A 23,466-nucleotide genomic window follows, 5' to 3' on the forward strand; every position below is an offset into this window, starting at 1 on the left:
ATGTAAAAACACCTAAAATCACATCATTAATAAAATGAGCACAATGGACAGAATATTGCAAATTTTGAAGAAGAAAAAAAATTGTAATAACCCAGCCTGATCTTCCCGTCAAAGATGCCACAGCAGCTAACAAGACAAAATATAAAAACACTCAAAATCACATCATTAATAAAATGTGCACAGTGGACAGAATATTGCAAATTTTGAAGAAGAAGATAATAATAACCCACCCAGATGGCTGTGCAAATATCTGCTAGAGCAAACAAGTCCAGGAAGTGACAAAAAGTTGCTAACAAGGATCCAAATGGATCTCCTGGGGTAGGTGAGTACTGTAACCCAGGTACTCCCACCAAGACAGCTTCCCCATCTTCCCACCAGCTGTGCCTCAGACATAGGCAGGATACACTAGAGCTGGAGTTGCCAGTGTGGCACCCATGGGTGCAATGGCACCCTTGAGGTCCTTCCCTTCAGACCTTTGAGCTCCCCCCTGCCCTGCCTCATTCACTGCCCCCTTCGTCCTGAGGTGGTGAGAATGGTGACTTTCTTCTCCACTGAAAAGTACACAGAGCTGAAAAAGGAAGTGGGAAGAGTGATCCTCCTTCCCACTTCCTCTTTCATCTCTATGTGTTTTTCAAGGCTCAGATTAATCCTATTGGATGTGACTTTTAACTGTGTGCCCTGAAAAAGCGAAGTGTGTGCATATGCACTTTCTCTTTTCCTGTCTCTTGGTTGCTGATCTGGGAGTGTGGGGAGAGAAGTGATCAGAGGGGTTAATGCCCACAGCACTTGCTCAAAAATCCAAATGTGTCCTCGGGTGTAAAAAGACACTAGAGAGTTTCTTCCACTGCGTTAACAGGATTGGCAGGATCTTAAATGAATTGGTGGCCCTCAAAAAGTATCTAGGTTCCCAAACAAACAGAGCCTTGAAGCTGATAACCTGGACAACGTGGTAGACATTGCAGCCAAAACAACAGAACAGTCAAATGGCCCAGCAAAATGGTCCCCGTCAGAACTTTTGTAGCAGCGTTTTGAGCCAGGGAGGTTTCTGAATGCTTTCTTGGGACAGTTCCACAGGTGGTGCGTTAAGGTAATCCAGACAAGAGATAACTAAAGTGACCATCACTGTGACCAAATCCACTTTCTCTAGGCATAATTTGGCAGGTTAACTTAACTGGGCAAAGGCGTTCCAAACTACATCCACCACCTGGAACCTCAAGCAGCAATGCTGGCTCCAAGAGCACTCCCAAACTTTAAAAATGATTTTTTAGATGGAGTACAACTCCATCCAAAACAGGCAGTAGCAATTCTCATGACTGGCATTGTTTCTGGGCAGGAACACCTCTGTCTTGTCCAGGTTAAGTTTGAGTTTATTGGCCAATATTCTGGGCTCACTAATTCCAGACAACAGTTCAAACTTTCTCCTGTCTCCCTGGAACTATATAGAAAGTGTAGGCAGGGAGGGGAGAGAGAGAGAGAGAGAGAGAGAGAGAGAGAGAGAGAGAGATTGATTGATTGATTATGCTGGGTGTTATTAGCAAGTTACAGTACTACAGAGCCGAATTTAACATAGCCTTGTATTTAACATAGCCTTGTATATTTGTATTGGCTGTGCATGGTTCTGAATTTTAATTTATTCTAGGGGGTCCTGAATGTGAATAAGCACAGAGCGCAGGTTGAAGCATTTGTGAGACTTCAAGGAGCCAGCAACAAAGAAAAAGGTGAGAACAGATTCCATGCTTTCAGTTTGGCTAGTGAAGTGGGTTTTGCTAGGTTTTTTCTTCTGCAAAGTATAGCTTGGCTTACTTTGCTGGGTCATCTGGGTCTACTTTGCCATGCAGGCACTTACTTTTCTGGGATGCTCTCTCTCTCTCTCTGAGGTTCCTAGTGGTCTAGACCAGGCATAGGCAAACTCGGCCCTCCAGATGTTTTGGGACTACAACTCCCATCATCCCTAGCTAACAGGACCAGTGGTCAGGGATGATGGGAGTTGTGGTACCAAAACATCTGGAGGGCCAGGTTTGCCTATGCCTGGTCTAGACTGAACAGGTTGCCTCATAATGGGAGCTGACTAAAGGGTGGTAGCTGCTTCATACTGAGTAGTTTCTTCATTCCTCACACTGCTGCAATTCTGCTTTAGAGCAGGAATTCTCTTGGGTTTTAGCTGTCCTCTGCAATCAGGTTTTACAGATTCTCAGGGGTAGATCTATTTGCCACTTTCCACAGAACAGTGGGGAGAGGAAATAAATAATGTGATTTATTTCCTAAGGTTCTCCTTTTGCCAGGAAAGCCCCCTCCAAATGATTCTCCCTTAAATGATCAGATCAATATTTCAACAGGAAGGGATTGGATTGTGCTCAAAATGAATAAGGGGATGTCCTGCAATATGGGACAGTTCTTTAAAAGTAAAGGACACTTGGCAACCATAATATTATGTATAGCAATCCAGTTATTCTCTTGACGGAGAATTTATGTATACATCTTTTTACATGCTGGAATTTGGCCCTATAAATCTTTATATGTGGTTTTTCACATTTAGTTATGAGGGTAGCTTTATGAGTTTCAGAGGTTCATCTTGTATATAGATGAACACCAATGATTAGGAAACAGGCAGTGTGGCTTGAAAGCTGTGTACATTCTTAAAATTTATTTATTTATCTGTGAGGCCAGCTAAGTCCCACCCCCACCCCCTTTTTATATAAGAAAATGCCAAAAAAAGAACCAGACTTCGAGAAATAGAAATCTGCTGTCTGCTCTAGGTTCCACTGAGTCATTCCTCCTTTCTTTGCACCCAGATCTCAAAAATGATGTCCTCATTTATGGCACCAAAGCTCGGAACAGAGCAATTCATGGTGATGTGGTAGCGGTTGAATTGCTCCCCAAGAGCGAGTGGAAGGGACGGACTGCTGCCCTTTGTGAGAACGAGACCGAAGATAAGACTTCTGGGGAGGTTTACGGTGAACCTATGCCCACGGGTAAGTGTAGAGAGCAAGTTACCTGAAAGACTGTTTGCCTCTGTAAAGACGTGCAAAGTACTTCAGTTACCTGGGGAAATTCTACCTGTGGCATCGCACCCTACAGAACATCATAGGGCTGTGACCTGGAAACAGGCATTTCCCCCTACATTTCCATGGTTTGTGCTTTGCAGAACAAATTCTGAGTAAGTTGTCACTGACATCATGTTAATACACATTGCTACCCTGTTCAAGCTTTAGCAGCTGCTCAGCTGACAACTTTTGAGTTGTATTTGGTTTACTTGGTGTGTTGAAGTTTGTAAATCGTAGTGGTGTCCCTTGGGCCTGAGATTGTTATTCCAATCTTGCTAGGAAGGGCCATTGTAAAAACAAACTCATATTTAAGAAGAAGAAATTATTGATCTTGTCTGAAATGCACTGTAGCATTGTAAAGTGGCAGGCTAGTCCTGTAAGAACACTTCGCAGACCTACTGTATCATTTTATCAATTCCCTTATTGCCTCTTGGGCATGATAGATCTTCCTGTGAATGGGTTTATCTATAATATCTTCCTTATCGTGCGCTTTGCTTCTGCCTCCAAGGATTGATGTATAATCACAGCATTATTCCACTTTCAAAGGTAAAGTTGTTGGCATCATACAGAAGAACTGGCGTGATTATGTGGTCACTTTTCCATCCAAAGAAGAGAGCCAGTCACATGGCAAAAATGCACAGAAAGTCCTTGTGACACCTTGGGATTACAGAATCCCCAAGATCAGAATTAGCACGCAGCAAGCTGAGGCTCTACAGGTAAAACTGTTCCTTGGTGCATAAATATCAACCAAGTTCTAATCTGCGTTTGCTAATCATGGGTTTTCTGTTGGCTTGGTATTTCACAACAGGACTTCCGGGTTATCGTGCGTATCGATTCTTGGGAGTCGACATCGGTGTATCCAAATGGGCATTTTGTGCGTGTTTTAGGGCGGATAGGAGATCTTGAGGGAGAAATTCAGACTATTCTGGTGGAAAACAGCATCTCTGTGAGCCCTTTCTCCGAAGCGCAGGTTGGTCTGCATTTGCTTTTAATACTTCAGCTGGTAAATGCTAATTGTATACTTGTTCCCAGTGGTTTGGTAATAACATCAATTGGTACAGTGTAGTCCGTTCAATTGCATGAAACAAATTCTAGGTGTACTGGAAAAATGCCATACTATTTCAGGTAATAGATACTGTGGGTGATGGTCTATGTGAATGTGTTGTTGTTGTTGTTGTTGTTGTTGTTGTTGTTGTTGTTGTTGTTGTTATGGTCAAGGCTGTTCCAAACCTTCCATACAAAGGTAACCTCAGACAAAAGCAGCAATTGAATTCTGCAACCTTTGTAAATGGCGCAAATTTGCTTATTTTGAGGCAGGGAAACTGTTCTGCTTCTGTTAGTCATGGAATTTGTAAGAGCTCTGCAGCGAATTGTATTTCGTAGTGAAAGTGGAGATTCTTGACAGAGGCTTTGCAGCTTAAGGATTGCCCACCAAACAAAGACAGACCTCTTCCCAAGAATTCACACACCATTAAATAGATGTGATTGATGTATGTCTGTTTCGAATTAATTTGCTGTAAATTACATTTCATTGTCTTGTTTGAATTATGTCTTTGTGTTTTAACTTTCGGGAGCTGACCTGTGATGAAAAGTGGCATAGAAGTAAACTATAACTGAACCTGGCATGGAGAGACTCAAAAAGGCCTGTAAGACCTTTGCCAATGCTGCCTAACCACTACCAACTGGCATTCAACAGGTTTTGCCTGCTCCCTTTCAAACCTGTTGCTACAGCTGAGGGCTAGAAACCTGTTTTTAAAATCAGTAAATAAAACTCTATGCTCTCAGGGTGCTGAATTCTGCACCCAGTATCAAGTTCCACATTTGCTTGACGTAGCAGGCCTGTTCATCTGTTTATCTCTTGCTGTTATCGGTTTGAGGTAAAAGAAGCTTTTATTTGTTTGTTTATTATACTTATATCCCGGCTTTCCTCTTGGAAAGGTGACGTACGTGGTTCTCCTTTCTATTTTATCCTCACAGCAACCCTGTGAGGTAGGTTAGGCTGAGAGATGATGACTGGCCCAAGGTCACACGGTGACCTTCCTGGCTGAGTGGGGATTTGAAGCCTGGTCTCCAGGGTCCTAGTCAGACACTAAAACCGCTATAGCCGCCCAGAGGGACTGGGGCAACCCAGTCAAATGGGTGGGGTACAAATAATACAATTATTATTATAATACAGTACAGTTGTACCTTGGTTGACGAATGCCTTGGCACTCGTACCTTTTGGCTCCCGGATGCCGTAAACCAGAAGTGAGTGTTCCGGTTTGTGAATGTTCTTTGGAACCCAAACGTCCACTGTGGCTTCCGATGGGCTGCAGGAGCTTCCTGCAGCCCATCGGAAGCCGCTCCTTGGTTTCCAAACGTTTTGGAAGTTGAATGGACTTTCGAATCGGATTCCATTCGGCTTCCAAGGTACAACTGTACTAAGCACTGCAGAGTCGTGTTAGAGCAGTGCTGAATTTAAGGTGTCATGTTAGAAAAGCAAACTCTGTCCCTGCACTGTAGGGGTCTGATGTACTGTGATTTCAGTATAAGCTGAGGGCAAAGCTGCCCTCAGCAGATTTTACTCGCCGACTCTTAGAGAGGACACGAATGAAGTGTTACTTTTTCAATCTAAAATCTCTGACAGGCAGGACTTTCCTCCTGCAGATGTGTGAGATGCCAGTTGTTATCCCAGAGAAGCCGTGGAAAGTGTCTCCAGAAGAAGAGCTCAGGCGTGTTGATCTGAGGGATACCCACTTAGTCTTCAGCATTGATCCAAAAGGCTGTGAAGATGTGGACGACGCCCTGTCCATTAGAACCCTGCCTAATGGAAACCTGGAGCTAGGGGTTCACATTGCAGACGTGACTCACTTTGTGGCTGCAAATTCTTACACAGATATTGAGGCAAGAGCAAGGTTGGTTTGATTCTGGGGTAGAAGCTGGAAGCTTTAATATTTATTGTCACAATATAGTGGTACCTCCGGTTGCGGACGGGATCCGTTCCAGAGCTCCAGTCAGATCCAGAGGTTTCCACAACTGGAGGTGCCTGTTCTGCGCGTGCGCACGGTGCGATAGAGTGCTTCTGCGCATGCAAGCGTGCTGAAACCCAGAAATATACTTCCAGGTTTGCTGCATGTGTATTCCAAAGGATACATAACAAGAGGGGCACGGAAGTAGGGGTACCACTGTATATATAATCCAGTTAAAACAAAGTACCTTTAACAAGGTTATATAAAAGAACATAATAAAATCAATTTGAAAACAAGATTGCGAAGCGTAATAATAGTATTTCATTGTGATCACATCCACAACATAGAATTAAAGCACTTTGGCAGTCATGGCTTCCCCCAAAGAGTCCTGGGAATTATAGTTTACCCCTTGCTGAGCTGCAGTTCCCAGCAGACTTAACAAACTACTTTCCAGGAAGGGGAAGTCATGACTGTTAAAGTGCTATAAATGTATGGTATGAACCTGTGTATTGTTTTATCTCCAAGGGCGAAAAATGAATGGTCGTTCTTTTGATAGTGTTTTCAACAACCAATACCAAGAATGTAATATACTTCTGAAATGAACAGTAGTGACTAAATACTGCAGCATAGGAGATGGCAGAATCAGTCATTCAAGTGTCATCAGAGGGAAATCTTTTCTTGTAACTGTGAAAGCTCTATTTAGATGTACAATTGCCCAAAATTGATTTTAATATTTTTGCTGCTGTTTTAGGCTGAAACTAATCTTAACATGTCTGCTTGGGGTGTTTGTTTCTTACAGCTGCCAACTGCTCTTATTCTGAATTAACAGTAGATATCAATATAAGTCGCCCCACAGCAAAAGGGATTAAAGCATGGTTATTTTACGCATATACTAGTGTCACTGAGACAAATATCTCTTGTCTACATTATAAATGGCCCATCCTAAATTGTTTAGCATTCGCATTAGGTAAACCAACCGTGTTGCAATATGCGTCCAAATGCTCTGAAACTTTAAAGATGTGCCGCAGGAGCATTATAATAATTATTTCTCCAATTTCTCAGGGCTACTACTTACTACTTAGCAGATCGTCGTTACGACATGCTGCCTGCCGTCTTGAGTGCCAACTTATGTTCTCTTCTTGGGAATGTTGACAGGTGAGCTCTTAGCACTGACTTGCCCTAGCATCTCGGGTATTAGGACAAGTTCTTGGTGTTTTGCTTCTTCCTGGCCCCAACTCTTTGGGGGACCAAAATAACCCCTTGTTGCATTCTAATATTCTGCATCTTTTCTCAGTATATGAGAAAAGTTTCATGCATAAAACGTTCTAGCGTGTTTTGCGAGCACAGAAGTTTGGCCATTATTAGAATCTATTAAACTGCACGTACTTAAAATATAACGATTAAATCAATTTCTCCGTCACTGGGCCATTGTCTTTTCTCCCCTGTACTGAAAATTGAAAGGGTGGAAACTAGGGGTGAACTTCATGTTTTTTTTCCAATGACTAACAAGTGGATTTTGCTAACACGGCTGTTTATGATTCATAAAAGCAACCCATGTTAAGAATGTCAAACCAACTGAACTCTCTTTCTCTTTTGCTTGAAACTATTATTATCATTTATTGAATTTATATACCGCTCTATACCGGGGGGGGGGGGGTGTCTCATGGCGGTTCACAGAATAAAATCAAGATATAAAACAACAAAATACATAATAAAAATAAAAACAACAACCCAATACCCCCCCCCCAAAAAAAGAAAATTCAAAAGGGCATAGGATGTAAATCAGATCAACCAAAGGCCTGGTTAAAAAGGAGAGCATTCCACAGACGGGAAGCCACTGCAGAGAAGACCCGTTCTCGTGTTGGCACCCTCTGAACCTCTCAAGGAGGAGGCATACGAAGGAGGGCCTCAGAAGATGATCTCAGGGTTTGGGTAGGTTCATATGGAAAGAGGCTACATGATGGTCAGTGTTGTCATTTTTAAATCAGCAACGTTTTATTTTCAAGGTATGCTGTGAGTGTCATTTGGGAACTTGAAAACACTTCCTATGAAATAAAGGAGGTTTGGTACCACAGAACCATCATTCGCTCTTCCTACAAACTGTGTTATGAGGCAGCCCAGGCATTGCTGGATGGAGACTTGACAGGGGCCGATGAAATTCTGGAGCTCAAAGATATGGGCGAAGATACAAGGAAACAGAAGTTAGACGAGCTGACCTGGGCCATAGGGAAGCTGACCGATGTAGCCCGGCATATTCGAGCTAAGAGGGACAGCTGCGGAGCGCTGGAATTGGAAGGGATCGAGGTCAGAGTGCTGCTGGATGACAAAAAGAACATTGATGACCTCATCCCTCGGCAGCCGCTGGAAGTCCACGAAACGATTGCCGAATGTATGATTCTCGCAAACCATTGGGTGGCCAAGAAGATATGGGAGACTTTCCCTCACCAAGCCCTCCTGCGCCAACACCCACCCCCACGGCAGGAGTTTTTTTCAGAGCTCCGAGAATGTGCTGGCACAAAAGGCTTCGTCATAGATACACGGCAAGTAGAATGGGGGCTTACTAGTCCAGGCCTTCTTTAACCTGCAGAGTAGTTTTTTCCCCAAAATATCTCAAAGTACAATGCTGCTCTGGGTGCCCAAATGATCTGCATTTTCAGAAACAGGCTGGGTTTATGCGTTGTTTATTTAATTAATTTATATACCGCCGTTTATCAAAAGATCCCAGGGCGCTGTAGAACATTAAGAACGTATTTTACAATTATGACATTGATATGCCACTCCAGAACCTGAGTTATCTTCTGGCAGCATTTTCATTGTTGTATATTTACAGATAAGGCACTTTGGGCTAGGAAAAAGGCTATTACGATCTCTTCAGCTACTCTACCCTTCTGTATTCAGAGTAGTCTGGTTGCAGGGTTAGAAGGCAGCCAGCTGGAGCTTGCCATAGAAGAGCTCTGTTGCAGCAACTTGAGTTTTGGACTGAAGTGCAGTTTCAAAGGCAGGGGAGGAGAGTGGCTTGGAAACTTTTTTTTCCATCCACTATCCACTGCATCTTTAAAAACTTAGAGCTAAACACCTTAACAACTGGTGTAGAACTGGAATTGCTCTGAGTTTGTCTGTGCAGGTAAGTCCAAGACTAGTTTTAGGACAGGTTGGTGGTGTGGGTTCATTTGTGAAAGTTGTATCAGCATCTACATTACTGAAAAGTTCAAATGAATTGATTTTCTGTAATCATTAATCTATTCATTTCGATAGGTCGAACAAAGCATTAGCTGACTCCCTGGATAAGGCAGTTGACCCATCCGATCCCCTGGTGAATAGGCTGCTGAGATCTATGGCCACACAGGCAATGTCTAATGCCTTGTATTTTTCAACTGGCTCTTGCTCCAAAGAAGAGTTCTTTCACTATGGTAACTGCTGTCGTTTGTTTCTTTATGTGTGTTTTTAAAATCCTAGCTCCAACTCCTCCACTATTGTCTTCATGGCCTTTGTGTCCATTATCCCATCCTATTTTGCGGCAGGTCTTGCTCTGGATAAATACACCCACTTCACTTCACCAATTAGAAGATATGCTGATATAATAGCCCACCGGCTGCTGTTGGTGGCCACTTCGAAAGGAGATAAATCAGGCACCAAAGAGAACTTGCTTAGCAACAAAGAACTTGAAGAGCTATGTAGACACATCAACAACAGAAACAGGGTAATGTGATTAGTGAGCATGCATTTGGGTGTGTTTATGCAATAGATTCCCAGAGAGGCACATCTGACTTAGGCCACCATACACTTAAAGCACTATGATACTGCTTTTTAAAAAATCATGGCTTTCCCCCTAAGAATTATGGGAGCTGTGATTTGTTAAGGGTGCAGAGAGTTGTTCGGAGGTCCCTATTTTCCTCTCAGAGTAGTTTAAAAACTATCCCTCTTCACAGGGGACTCTGGGAATTGTAGCAGTGGGAGGGGATTAGGGGTCTGTGAACAATTCTCAACACCCATCACAAAATACAGCCCCCGGACTCCTTTGGGGAAATCATGAGTGCTTTAATTGTGTAGTATGAATGTGGAATTACTGTACTGTGAAGGTTGATTCACTGCAGTGAAGATGGGAAGTTATTTTGGGCGAGGTTCGTCATCCCACTTGCTTTGGAAGCAGGCCAGTGCAAATAAATCACAATGATTTATGCAAATATCACAGAGCCTAGGGCTTGCTGATCAGAAGATCGGCGGTTCGAATCCCCGCAATGGGGTGAGCTCCTGTTGCTCGGTCCCTGCTCCTGCCAACCTAGCAGTTCAAAAGCATGTCAAAGTGCAAGTAGATAAATAGGTACCGCTCCGGCGGGAAGGTAAACGCCGTTTCTGTGCACTGCTCTGGTTCGCCAGAAACAGCTTAGTCATGCTGGCCACATGACCCGGAAGCTGTACGCCGGCTCCCTCGGCCAATAAAGCAAGATGAGCGCCACAACCCCAGAGTCATCCGCGACTGGACCTAATGGTCAGGGGTCCCTTTACCTTTAAAGAACAGGAAGAGAATGGACAAGACAGGAAGTCATCCCATGTTCTGGGACCCGGCTACCTAAGAACTGCCTCCACCCATATGAACCTACATAGGTTTTAAGGTCATTGTCTTGGGCTATGCTGTCTGGTTGACCAGATATCAAAACATAGGCAGGGCCTTTTTGGTAGTGGCACCAACACAGTGGAATCCCTCCTTTCTAATCTAAGTTGCTTTCTTTGGATAGGCCGCCCAGCATGCTCAGAAGCAGTCCACTGAACTTTTCCAGTGTATGTACTTCAGAGATAAGAGTCTTGACGGAGATGAGCAGTGCACAGCAGACGGGATTATCTATTCAATCCGAACGAATGGTGTGCTTGTGTTTGTGCCAAGGTAAGGCAACTGTAGCTTGAGGCCAGACAAGAAAGTCCACATGGCAAGTTTCTGTGCGATCTGGAACACATGGGAAGGATTACAGCATCTTGTTGTTGTTCAGTCATGTCCGACTCTTCGTGACCCCATGGACCAGAGCATGCCAGGCACCTCTATCCTCCACTGCCCCCCGCAGTTTGGCCAAACTCATGCTAGTTGCTTCGAGAACTGTCCAACCATCTCATCCTCTGTCGTCCCCTTCTCCTTGTGCCCTCCATCTTTCCCAACATCAGGGTCTTTTCCAGGGAGTCTTCTCTTCTCATGAGGTAGCGAAAGCATAATTTAACCTAGTGGGATTTTGTGGGGAGATTTTTCTCAAATGATGTTGGGAGGAGGGGAAGCTGAATTCAGGAATCTAGGAAGCTGCCCTATTCAGTCAAACCACTTGTCTTTCTAACCAAATGTTGGTAGCAGCTCTCCAACATTTCAGACTGGAGTTTTTTCCCAAATCCAGTTGGAGATGCTGGATTCAACCTGGGACCTTCTCTGTTCAGAGCCTGTTCTCTACTTAGATACAGCCCCCATGTGGCAATGCTTTGAGCCTCTGGCATAGGGTGGAACAGAGCTCCTAGACTGCCTAGTCTTCCCGTTTGTTAAAAACAGCACGTATTGTAATACTAATTGATACTTATTTTACATTTGTTTTTGTTTTTTACTAATAGTTCTATTGAATTTTCTAAAAAGAGGTACTTACTTTAGTTAATCAATTAATTGCCTCAGGCTTTTTAACGATAAAGTTCACTGGCAATTGGATACTTTTTTGGGAACCTAATCTCTTTCTGTCACAGGTATGGAATTAAAGGGGCAGCCTATCTGAAAAATAAGGAAGGGTTGGTCCTCTCTTGTCAAGCCGATGGGAGCTGCAAATGGAAACCTGGTTGTCTCCAGCGCTTTCCTAGCAAAATTATCTCTGCTCCCACAGCTGAGGATTCTGTTACTCTGAACCTGTTTGACCATGTGGCGGTATGTAAAGTAACTGTGTTGAAATTACTCTCCTGTAACACAAGGAGGCAAAATAGAATCTTAATGTATGCTTTTTCCACCCACAGGTAAAAATTTCCGTACAGAGTTCTCGTTGCCATACCGATCGCATTCAGTTACATATAACAAGCTGCAAGCCTTATAAGACACCAGAGTTAGAACTGTCTCAAAGTCCCCACATATCTAGAACAGACTTGGTACGGGAAGTAACGAAGACTGTGGAGGAGGCCCAGCTTGCTCATGACAAGGCCAAAACAAAGATGATAGAGGAAGAATATGAGGAGTATCGCCAGACGCAGGGTGTGAGCCTGTATCACTTGTTGGAGGAAATCAAGGATTTGGCCTTATTGGATGTATCTGCAGATAGTGGAGCATGAAAGCTCTCGTACAAATGTTGTTCCTTTGGCCTGTCCTAAAAAAAATTCTAATATTTCTAAATGTGTTACATTATTTCAGTTGGCTCGGCTTTTGGTAAAACATGGTATAATATGGGCAGCTATACATTAAAACACACTTGTAGCCATGGATGGCAATGAAATAGTCCTTTGCCTTCTGTGAATTGAGTACATAAAATGGCAAATATTTCAAAGTACCTCAGGGAATAAATAATAATTTGATATGACAACTAAGTAGCTCTTTAAAGTGACCATACAGCAAAAGAATGTTAAACGTTTCCCATTAATTTATATCCAGTATTTAGCATATGGGTTGTTTTTTGTTTTCTCCACCATTGAGTTGTACTCAAATGTACCTCTGAATTACAAAACCATTGTCAAAACTCTTGAGTAACAACTTTAGCAATGAAGCATATAGGAACTATGTTTAGTTGAGATTTTTTATTTTTCTTTCTTCAACCTCTCAGTTCAGACTAGTGTTTCATACCTGTCATGTGGAAACCAAGCTATGTGCAGGAATTCAGGATGGGATGAGATGGAGGGAAGGCTTATCTGAATCAACTCAGTTTTCATTCTAACACTGGATCATGCCATTTTGTTACACTGCAAAGTAACCTTCCAGATATCCCAAACCATGCTTCCTTTTATGAGCACTACTTTTATAAGTAGTGTGTTTAAAAGCTTGCACATAGATATCCCCTAATTTTCATGCTATGCCACTGAACATTACCTCTGTTCTGTGAGACCAACCTATACAATATTTACCTATGCAGTATATTAGTTGCTGCTTCTGGTAGCAGACCAATATCTCGTTTCACAGCAAATTTCCAACATCTTCATTTCCAGTGTAAAATATGGACACTTATAGCACAAGTATTTCACAATGTGAAAGTTATAAAAGATTTTAATGGCAGAACTATCATTGCTTTGGTCTGCTTTCTATATGTAACATTTAATAACATCTACTGTGAGAATGGTGCTTTCTCATTGAAGGATTAGCAGCCATTACTTTTAATTCAAGCTTCAACTTGTCTCACTTTAAACTGAGAAACACCATTTCCAAAGTGATGGATAAAGGAAAAAAAATCTGAATTACAGAACTCTCACTGAAAGGCCAAGTTAGCCTGCAACATGAAGCCAAACTATAGCTTAGCATGAGCAAGCAAGCATAGTGGTACAGAGTGAAAATCACAGCCACTTTACTCCTCCCTAAGTCCTGCTACAGCACTAACTCATTTGAGCCTAGACTTGTATGTCTCACTAGAAACAAGCCACAAGCTGTTAACTAAATCTTGTTCTTAGCTTACTGCTCATGGTTTGATTGGAGACAACATACCACAAGTCTAGGTTTGCACAGAACATTAAGACAAACCATGGATAGCACTACAGGGGAGGAGTCAAGCAGCCACAATTTCCACCCTGTACCAGCAGACTTGCTCATTCATGCCTAGCCATGGTTTGGCTCATCTTTACATGTAAGTGAGACCAGTGGAACTGGGAAGAATGATCAGTTGTTCAAGTGGGGGGGAAATCCATTAAAAAAACCACTTTCAACAGGAAGAAATAACAGGAATATGTGACGTATAGTTCAAGATGTGGGTCCTTGGTCACTTGATACAAAAGTTAAAGGTCATTTATCTTCTATACTTCCAATTTCCTTCTCAATAGTCTGAAAAGGTATATTTCCTCCTTCCACAACAGACAGGTCATCTTGTTCCTGAGCCACAATGATGTTACATTCTTCATCTGCCTGGGTCACATGCAGCTCTATTAGAAACAAAAAAAATTGGCTGTCACCATTCTTGCATTAACTCCTTTCCTCGTAATTGCTTGGGCTTACTCCCTTAACCCAGTCAATAACTTGAAGTTTTATGACGTGAGAGAAGCAATCAATTTCTTTAAAACAAACTTTTATTAGGAAGAAAAATGAAGCAATTATCACAAGGCAGGGGTCAAGTTGAAGGAAATAGTTAAATTTAAAACTGAAAAACATGAATTCGAAATGCAAGGAGAGGAATGTTCTGGCTGCTAGCTTTCCACAGAATATTGTAAAAAGAGACGAAGACACTAATGTATGTTCATCAAATGTATGGAAAAAACAAATTGTGACATTTGTTCCTACATAAACTCTCCTTCTCTTTGATATGTCATAGTCTGCTACACCTTCATGAAGAAACGTGGTTTAGGCCACTTGGTGAATCTCCACCACAATAAATCTCACTACTGAGTTGAACAATGGGGGTGAAGAGAAATTCCTGCTAATAACTATTCCACTCTTGTGGCAATCCTTGGTAGCTCATCCACCTAGTAACAAGGTAACCTGAATCTTGTTCAGGTGAAGAAAAAGACCAGCTGTTTGATTTAATTTCCCTGTTTATGTCAAGTTGGTAGGTTTTAGTGTAAAAGGGCAGTGCATATATAGAACTAGCAATAAACCAGTAATCACATGAACTTCCTGCTAATCTGAAAGTATAATGGAATCGCATCACACACACATAAATAACACAAATTCAATCATAGATGATCAGCAGCAAGCTCCTGCAAAAGCTGTTACTAGGACCCCATCTGCAACTGTAAAGATTCGTTCTAGCTTTTTTCTCTTTCTGCCTTCCTTTCCCTTTGCCTGCCTGCCTGCCCCCCTCCCTCCTGCCATTTGGGGAAAGGCATTCCTGCTGGCCAGCAACAAGCATGGAGAAGGTTGGAAAGCCCCACTTCCTCCTCCACTGATCCAGCTCCTCAGGGAAAGCACAGGGACCAAAGGAGACTCCTGGGATAAGCGGTGATGCCTTGAAGCCAGACTGAGGAGGTAATTTAAGGTAAATTGGACTATACATGAATTTTGCCTAATGCACCGGCTTTGGAACCTAACCCCCTGTAGATGTGTTTCCCTTGTACAGTGCACACCACAGCTCACCTATTGAGAGGGAAACTGTATTGAAAGAGAAGAAATCATTTACAAACAAATTTAAAGTAAACCTCAATTTTTATATTTGCAATTGTCAAAACAGAACCAGATGCTGATTTTTAGCAGGTTTTTTTGAATTCAAGTATCCAAAAGTATCACCATAAATAGCCTCTATTCATACTTTAGAATTTACCTTCTTGTGACTGACTGTTGAACTGTGTTTTTGCTTGTCTTCTTTCCATGGCTATTTGTCTGTTCCTTTCAATTCTCTGCAGCTGCTCCTCTGTCAGTGTGCTATTTTGGGGCAAACCAAAGTCTTCTCTTGCATTTTGGATTTCAGAAAATAAATCTAATTCTTCAGTGGCTGGATTAGGTTCATTGCTTCCCCCATCCTCACCTATATTGAATGGAAAAAGGCTATCAGAAGTTACCAGGCAAAAACTACACTAGGCTAAGCTGCTTAAAAAAATTATACCAGACTTATCATCATATTGCTGGCACTGCAATAATGTTCCCTCATTCAATGGTGTAGCAAATTATAGAAGGAAAGCTACTTGTCCAATGATGCAGAAGTGTTAATTCCTGCGTCTTATTAATTAGAAAGCAGTCAAAAGTAGAATTGAAAAGGTATCTAATTCCTGAAACAAAATGTCATTCACCTTTCCTTAAACCAAAATGGTGTTATCTGTCACTCAACATATATGTATGGAACCATCGCACAGAAATCTGATAACTGGACAGAGGCTGTCGGCAGGAACCATTTTGTTAATATATGTGGCTGCCTAGGGCTGCATTGTATTACTAACAAACGCAACCAATATTCATTGCATCCACAATTATTTAATTATTTAATTGTTCTGATATCCCAGGAGAGGAAGGCAAAACAGCATATTAATGGTTTACACTTTTAAAGTCAAGTCAGTGGTAGTAGTGACCTTTCCGCTAATCTTTTAGGAAAGATTGTCATTAAGCTTCAGCACTTTTGCAGCAATTGCCAAAATTTCTACCTAGCTCCTCTCTATATGAGTCCAAGCTTCCCAGGACACCACAAAAGTTTACAATTAACGTATAGCAAAATGCACAGCACTTAAGGAGACTGTTCAGATTAAATCCTGTATTTGGGAAAGAACTTATTGTGTCTTAAGCACAATGTGCAATCCAGCGTTTAGACTGCAGATGGATCCCAACAAATACACAAACTTATGGAACTGACATATGTTCCTTATTTTTAAAAAAATTAAATACATTGTTTTAGGGAGGGGCTGAAAGTACATAGTAGTTCTCTAGCTAATTTCCAGTGCTACTGGAATCTGCTGCACAGAGTGCTTGATTAGGTAGCTCTTTAGATCTAGCAAGGCACTTCTTATGTCTTTAAGCAAAAGTGCAAGTTCAGGAGCACTCAATACCAACAAGTTATCCCTCAACTGTTAAAGACTTCCTGTGATGCACTACGGCCGTGTAATTTTAGCAGCAGACACATGTATTCCAGTTTTTAAAACGAGACCATGCAAGACTGGTCAGCTGAATCCTAAAAGGACATCAATTTTGCTGTCAGTTCTCAGTAGCACCTAAATGTCTGACCATCAAAAGAGAAAAGGATGCAGTGCTAACATTTTCAATGCATACATGCCTTCATTACTTGTGAAGTCTTCATGCAATATGGGCAGGTCAAGTCTAATTCGCTTCAAGCATGCCTAGAATGAGAAGATGTGCCATATGTTACAGATCCAAGTTGTATTTATTGCTTTCAGTAAAGCATTACTTTTACTCAGATCGGTTGACACTCACCTGGACTGGTTGTTTATTTCCTAAACTCTCTACTTTGTCAACAAAATCTTCAAAAGGAAGTTTAGGGAATAGCCTGTGAGCCCAGTGCTCCATATGCCTCACAAGTGCCTTCAGGTCTGCTTCCTGAACATAAAGAAGAAGATACAGTTTAAACATTGGGCATGCTCACATTGAGAAAGTATTTGAAACTTTATTTTACAAAGCCTTAAATACTGAAGTTGAACATTTGGGATGCAAAAGTGTATCCAACTGACAAAAATAATTGTTATTAGCGCAAAAAAAAAAACCAGATTAAAGGCCCTTTCTTGAAGATTCTTGGGGATTTGCTGTGGCTCAGTTATAGAGCAATTGCTCTGCATGCAAAAAAATCCCAAACACCTACATCTCCAGGTAAGGCAGGGACTGTTCCCTGTCTAAAATCCTGGAAAGCCACTGCGAGCCAGTGTAGACCAGTGTTTCTCAGTCTTGTGTCTCCAGAGGTTTAAGAACAGGAGCTCCACCGAGATGGTCCATTCAGGTGTAGATTTGTGGTTGAAGACTGGACTGGAGATGGCACACCCATCACATTAAATACTCCTACTGGTTTTTAATTGTACTTGCATTGCCTCTCCTCTCCAGTCTTTAAGATACTGTAAAACAATAGCTTGTCTGGAAAGGGTTCATTTTGATGAATGTATTAGTTAAGTGAGCCTACACAACAATCTTTTCAACAATGAGGCAAATCTTCCTCCTTGCTTTGGCTTCCATTATACTATTAAGGAAGGCTAATGTTAAACGTAAATTACCTAAAATAGTCAATTTTGTGCCATCATCATCATGACAGAGTGCCAATTCACAACTGTTCAACAAAACTAACCATGTTAGTATTAGAACCCCTAACATTTAATCTAATCCTTTGTTGAAAAACTTCATGTTTGTATGTTCCACACAGCTTATCTCCCAGAATACATAATATGCATGCAATGGCCACAAAAATCAAGATAAGACTTCTCAGCATTGCTTACCTCATAACCTTTACCTTTGAATTTTACATTATCAAACATATTCCGCAAAGCTGGAAGTCCTCGCTCTGAAACTAACCTGTGAATGTTAGAAGTGTCTCCAGTTACTTTAAATTTTCTTTTTCAATAACAGGTATTCCACCCAAAACTCTGAAATACAATGCCAATGTGTACAAGAGGCATGGTATATATACGGTCTGTTATGGCTTTTGATAATGCACATAATTTTCATGTATGAAAATGTTTCCGGTTCTGAAGAGGTATCAAAATGCTATCAAACTCTCCAGGGATGGCCAACATAGTGTTCTTGCACTACAATTCCCTTCAGCTCGAGTCAGTACGGCCAATAGTCAGGGGTGATGGGAGCTGTAGTCTGGAGGACATGATATTGGCTATCTATGCCGTAGATGATTTCTTCCAGCAGAATCTACAATAAATATATACATATGGCTACACACTCACACACAACGTACAATAGTATAAACATATTTCTTAAGCCAACAAAACTGAATTGAACCTCCTTAAAACAAACCATTTACAAATAGAGTTGCCAAGCCATTATTTGGATATGTTTTGGCACCCATTTGAGTACTGTGTTGGGAAGAGGGCCTTTGACTAAGCAATAGTCTCCAAATGTTTTCTGCTCAGTTCCATTTTATCCTCACTCACTGCCAAGCAAATGATGTGACACTGCAACACAACAATGGCAAAGGTATACACAACCCATTGCCTAGGCTAATCTACAAAGATCACCAATTTATTCATTTATTTAAATATTCATATGTCCTGCCTTTGGGCCCCTCAAAACAGTCATCATAAGATGGCTCACATGATTAAAATAATAAAAATTTCCTAAAATTGGGGGTAAATGCCAGAAGCCAGATACTAAAATCACTGAAAAGACAATAGGAACCCAAACCAAACCAAAGCTATGGTGGGACAAAAAGGTTTTGGTAGCATGTTGAAGTGCCGGTAAAGAAGGGACTACGTATTTATGGTTGGAACCCACCCTGGGGTCCTGAAAATAGTTCCATGACCTGGGCACTGTAACTGAAAAGACACTGTCCCATGCCGTAGCCAACTGGACCTCTGTGCAAAATAGGATCTCTAAACACAATAGCAATGGATGGTGGGACTCAGCAACCAAAGTTCCACTCTAGGGAAGTTCCACTCTAGTAACCATAGGAGAACACCATACAGGTCAACAAAAGGTAAAAACTCTTTATCTATATTGGGATGCATCTCAAAGGTCCAAGTTCTAGAAGTTTGGCATCAATTAAAAGGATTAAGAGCAATAATATGCAACAGAGTGAACAGAGGCACACATAGGGTTAGAATTTTTTTACTAAATACCTGTTAGCATCTAGTTTAGCCAATTGCCGTCTAACAGATCGCCTTGTAGTCACAGAAGAATCCTTGGCTTGTGACAATTTGTTTTCGTCTGGTTCTGACAAATGAAAAACAACATACGTATGCTAACACTGAGAATGTGATTAGATTTACTGAAACATTCATAGTAATAAACATTCCTATATATATTTCTATATATGAATGCTGTAACAGTCACACAGGCATTTTCCAGGAAAGGTATTTATTCATGCAATGGTGTCTTATATTTGGTGTCTTATCCCCCTGCTGCTAAACAGGGATAGGAAACCTTCAGCCTCAAGGCCACATTCCCTCATGGGCAAACCTCCAGGGGTACATGACAGCAGTGGCAAATCCAAAACGTAAATTGGGAGGGGCAACAGTTAGAAGTCTTACCTTTGAATGGTGGGTTACATTCCAGCCATGCCAGACCCCATCCTTGCAAATAAGTGGCTATTACAGTTCAAGGGCACATTCCAGTGAGGTAAAAGCACCCAATGAGTGCTTTGGAGCAAAGCGAGCAAGGGGCATGACTTTGGGAGGGGGGGCATGGCCTAGAGAGAACCCTGAGGCTATAGTCCACATGCTACATGTTACAGCCTGTTGTGTCAAAGCTAAACCACCTTAAGGAATAAGTGTGCAAAGTAACTTTCAATCAGTCTTTTTTTTATAAAAAAAACAAACCCAGATATAATTTAAATAGGGGTTATTGTGGTTGTTTAAAAAAAACCTATGTGCATAAAATAAGTTCTCTCCTCATAAAGTCTAGTATTAGAAGCAAATGTAGTTTTATGGATTCAGGGCACAAAGCTATGCACACGTATCTGAAGAAGTGTGCATGCACACGAAAGCTCATACCAAGAACAAACTTAGTTGGTCTCTAAGGTGCTACTGGAAAGAATTGTTTATTTTGTTTACACTTTTCAGAGTAAAACCCTGAATACAATGGGATTTACATCCAAGTAAACATGCATAGACTGTGCTATTAAGGTTCAAAATGTGAACATTTAGTTCAAGTGAACAGTCACCTCCATTCACTAAGTTGCCTTCAAGATCTCCTCCTGGAGAGTCTGGAGGTGGTAGAGGTAGAAACGTCTCATCCTGGATTTGTTCATAATCAGGAAGATCAAACAAATTGCAATCTATTGGATCTATCATCTTGCAACCCAAAGCACTCTATCCTGGAAAAGTAGCAATGCAAAATTGTAAAATTTTGGTTAAAAGATGAACAAGGATAAAGAAGTAAAGTAGTCATGGATAACGTTCATACAAAGGGCACATTATGTGAGGTAACAACAAAAAAGACAGATTATAAAAGTTATAGGTTATAAATTTTATATGTTAGAAAATGACAAGCCTGTCTCGGAATAAAGTATTGAGCAACACAGCTTTCATTCAGAAGGCTGTGCGTTATCACTTCATATTCCTGAAAACACTGCACTGTAACATTTCCTCATAGGGAAGGTGCTCCAGCCCCCTTGATCATTCTGGCAAACTTAATAAAAGCCCTGCAGGATCAAGTGAAAAGCACATCTAGTGCAGCAACCTGTTCCTACAGTGGCCAACCAGAAGCCCCAACGTACGACCAGAGTGCAACAGCACTCTCCCCATTTGGAAACCCAGCAACTGGGCTTCAGAGGTTTTTATTACACGTTGTGAAATAAAATAAATAAATAAAAAGTCCCAAAGATCTCAGAAACCCTGCACCACAGTAACTCCAAGCAGGGCTTTCAGTGTGGCCGCCCCTGTTCAGTGGAACAGCATTCCTGTGGAGATACCACACTATCTTCACTTTGCAGAAACAACTGAAGACGTCTTGTTGTTTTCCGGTTCTGAAGAGATCTTTCCCAGCAGGATGAATCGACTCCATTAGGGTGTCCACTTAGTATTCGAGTGCAAAACCACTCTCCACCCTCTCGGGTTTCCAGCAACTGGTATCCAAAAGCATCATCACCTCCGACTGTGAAGGTAGAGCATAACCACCCAAGTTTGCTATAAATACGGCTTTTAAAGCTGTTGTAACCCACCCTGGGACTGGGACCTTAGGGTAAAATGCAGGCAATAAATAAAATAACCCTCCTAGCTCACAGCTATGGATAGCCCCTCTCCTCCATGAATTTACCCTATCCTTTTTTAAAACTGTCCCAAGTTGGTGGCCATTAAAAAACCTCCTGTGGGGGAGTTCCACAGCTTCACGATGCGCTGCGTGATGGGATTTCCTATTTTTTACCTGCCCTGAATCTTCCAACACTCAGCTTTATGGGATGTCCCCGAGCTTCAGAGATTTTCCTTTTTTGAGGGGGGGAGCCTCTTTCTTTCCGCTCCTCTCCCCACCTCGCGTGATTTCATGTCGTCTCTTACCCTCCTTCCTTCTGAAAGCCCCAAATGCTGCAACCTTCCCACCGATGGGAGAAGCTGCTCCTTCATCCCCTTGACCATGATTTTGGGAGCCCTTTTCTGGGCCTCGCCCAGGTACTCGTGAAGGGCAGGTGAAGGGAAACCACCGCCGCCGCCGCCGCTCCTCTTCCTAGTCCAGCCAACCTGGGCCTCGAGCCGCCTCCACGCAAACCCTCCGAGGAGAGGAAGCCCCCTCCTTACCGGACAATACCAACGGAATGGCTTCGCTTACCTCAGGGACAACTTCCCTCAGAAACTGGCCCTCCGCTCCCGCCGACCAGAAAACGCGCCAAAGCAATGCGACGGGAGGGGGTTTGGAGGTGGGAAGCCGCATCTTCTCGCGAGAACAGCGACACGCGCTCCTCTCCCATAGATTTCAGACAACAGTAGACCTAACAGGCGGAAGGTGGCAGAGGCAGTTTCCGGGTTCATCTTTTTGTTTCGTTTTCTTCCCTGGGGGCGGGGAAGGAAACTCCTCCCACCCCAAATGGAAAGAAAAGGGGGGGGGGAGATTGATGATAAGGCTTACTGGGTGTGAATAAAAAAAACAGATTTACCTAACCTGGGGTATTTGGGGCTGGGAGACCCAAGCGCTCTTTGACATGAAGTATGGGCGGTGGCTCCCATAGCGAGGGTGTTGTGTGAGACTCCCATCGGCATCGTGGGGTTGCAGGGTTGTTGTAAAACCACCACTTGAGCCTGACGCGGCCTCCAAGTGCAACATTACAGCGCAACCCAGTTCCGAAGAAGGAAGTCGATGGCATGGCGGGGGGAGAATCCACAAATACTTTTCAAAAACATTTAAAGCACTAAATAATCTGAAGCTCTGCCACCCCCCGCCCCCAGCAGAAGCCTCCCCAACTTTAATTTCCTTAAAAAAAAAACCTTTGATTTCCCAAAAAAGAAAAAAAAACCTCCCCCCCCCCAATAAAAATCCCGGCTCGATCGTGCTCGCCCCTGACTGAGAACGCAACCCTCTTCGCTCTTCAACTGCTCCAGTTTCCATTGTGGAAGATAGTAGAGCATATCGGCACTGACATTTTGCATAGGTTAGGCTAATTATTATTATTATTATTAATAATAATAATAATAATAATTTAAAACACACACACGCTCCAGCAGCTAATTAGCAATGCAATTCTGGGCCTGCCTCTGCTCAGAAATAAGCCCCATTAAACTCGACGAGGCTTCCTTCTGAGTAGACACGTACAGGATTGCACTCTAAAATCAAATGTTTCAAAAGAAGCAAGAGTTAGAAAATATACGAACTTCTCGATTTCTTGGTGCCCTTCTGTTCTGAGATGCGGGGGAGCAGCCTGCGCCCAACTTCCAGTTATCTTGAATTTCCATGTTTATTTCTCCGCCTAGGTTTTACTTCTTCTATCCGGAAGCAGCACTTTAAAATATCTTCTTTTTTTTTATCTGAACCCGAAAATCGCCTATATAACACAAGCGAAGCGATGGGCTGCCTCTTTAGGTCTTATCTCTGTGTTCTCGCTTCCCTCCTTCTTTTCCACGCCGCTACTTTCCCCCTATTGACAATGTGAAGAACTTCAGGAGGTGCTGCTGCTGCTGCTGCTGCTGGGTTGGAGACGAGGCTTCAGGAGCCTGGACGTGGGTGCAGCGCCTGGCAGCCCTGGTGGAGCTGGCTAGGGCTGGAGCCGGGTTTTCCCCCTCTTGCCCCTGCTGCAGCCAAGAGGACCAGAGGATGGACTAAG

The 23,466-nt window shown here is 42.4% G+C and overlaps 2 protein-coding genes and 1 non-coding gene across 5 annotated transcripts in view; 1 reads left to right on the top strand and 2 right to left on the bottom strand.

The window, feature by feature from the left end:
• Window positions 1-12,519, top strand: part of DIS3L (DIS3 like exosome 3'-5' exoribonuclease) — a 22,572-nt gene extending 10,053 nt beyond the window's left edge. For all 3 annotated transcript variants that reach the window (XM_033167895.1, XM_033167897.1, XM_033167896.1), the window contains 12 exons: window positions 1,640-1,718; window positions 2,793-2,972; window positions 3,591-3,760; window positions 3,853-4,014; window positions 5,691-5,938; window positions 7,055-7,147; window positions 7,999-8,532; window positions 9,248-9,402; window positions 9,514-9,692; window positions 10,729-10,874; window positions 11,702-11,876; window positions 11,963-12,519. In XM_033167895.1, coding sequence (XP_033023786.1) covers window positions 1,640-1,718; window positions 2,793-2,972; window positions 3,591-3,760; window positions 3,853-4,014; window positions 5,691-5,938; window positions 7,055-7,147; window positions 7,999-8,532; window positions 9,248-9,402; window positions 9,514-9,692; window positions 10,729-10,874; window positions 11,702-11,876; window positions 11,963-12,271 — 2,430 coding nt within the window. In that variant the 3' untranslated portion in view covers window positions 12,272-12,519. The remainder of the gene's footprint in view (window positions 1-1,639; window positions 1,719-2,792; window positions 2,973-3,590; window positions 3,761-3,852; window positions 4,015-5,690; window positions 5,939-7,054; window positions 7,148-7,998; window positions 8,533-9,247; window positions 9,403-9,513; window positions 9,693-10,728; window positions 10,875-11,701; window positions 11,877-11,962) is intronic.
• Window positions 12,520-13,165: 646 nt separating this feature from the next.
• TIPIN (TIMELESS interacting protein) lies at window positions 13,166-22,065 on the bottom strand. The gene is made up of 8 exons (XM_033167899.1): window positions 21,981-22,065; window positions 20,380-20,532; window positions 19,337-19,430; window positions 17,987-18,062; window positions 16,983-17,105; window positions 16,825-16,888; window positions 15,388-15,591; window positions 13,166-14,056 (listed from the first exon to the last, which is right to left on the bottom strand). Exons 2-8 carry the CDS (start codon window positions 20,507-20,509, stop codon window positions 13,920-13,922), a joined length of 828 nt encoding a protein of 275 aa, XP_033023790.1. The 5' UTR covers window positions 20,510-20,532; window positions 21,981-22,065; the 3' UTR covers window positions 13,166-13,919.
• On the bottom strand, window positions 15,895-16,028 carry LOC117057235. Its single transcript, XR_004427819.1, has one exon.
• Window positions 22,066-23,466: the final 1,401 nt, after the last annotated feature.

This window comes from Lacerta agilis, chromosome 13 (genome assembly GCF_009819535.1).
Source record: "Lacerta agilis isolate rLacAgi1 chromosome 13, rLacAgi1.pri, whole genome shotgun sequence".
Taxonomy (NCBI): domain Eukaryota; kingdom Metazoa; phylum Chordata; class Lepidosauria; order Squamata; family Lacertidae; genus Lacerta; species Lacerta agilis.

Coding starts and splice junctions, on each gene's coding strand:
- TIPIN (XM_033167899.1), bottom strand. CDS start 20,509: ATGATAGATCCAATAGATTGCAATTTGTTTGATCTTCCTGATTATGAA. Junction 18,063..19,336: donor GCTAAACTAGATGCTAACAG/GTATTTAGTAAA, acceptor TAACATTCACAG/GTTAGTTTCAGAGCGAGGAC. Junction 15,592..16,824: donor AGACTTCACAAGTAATGAAG/GCATGTATGCAT, acceptor CATTCAATATAG/GTGAGGATGGGGGAAGCAAT.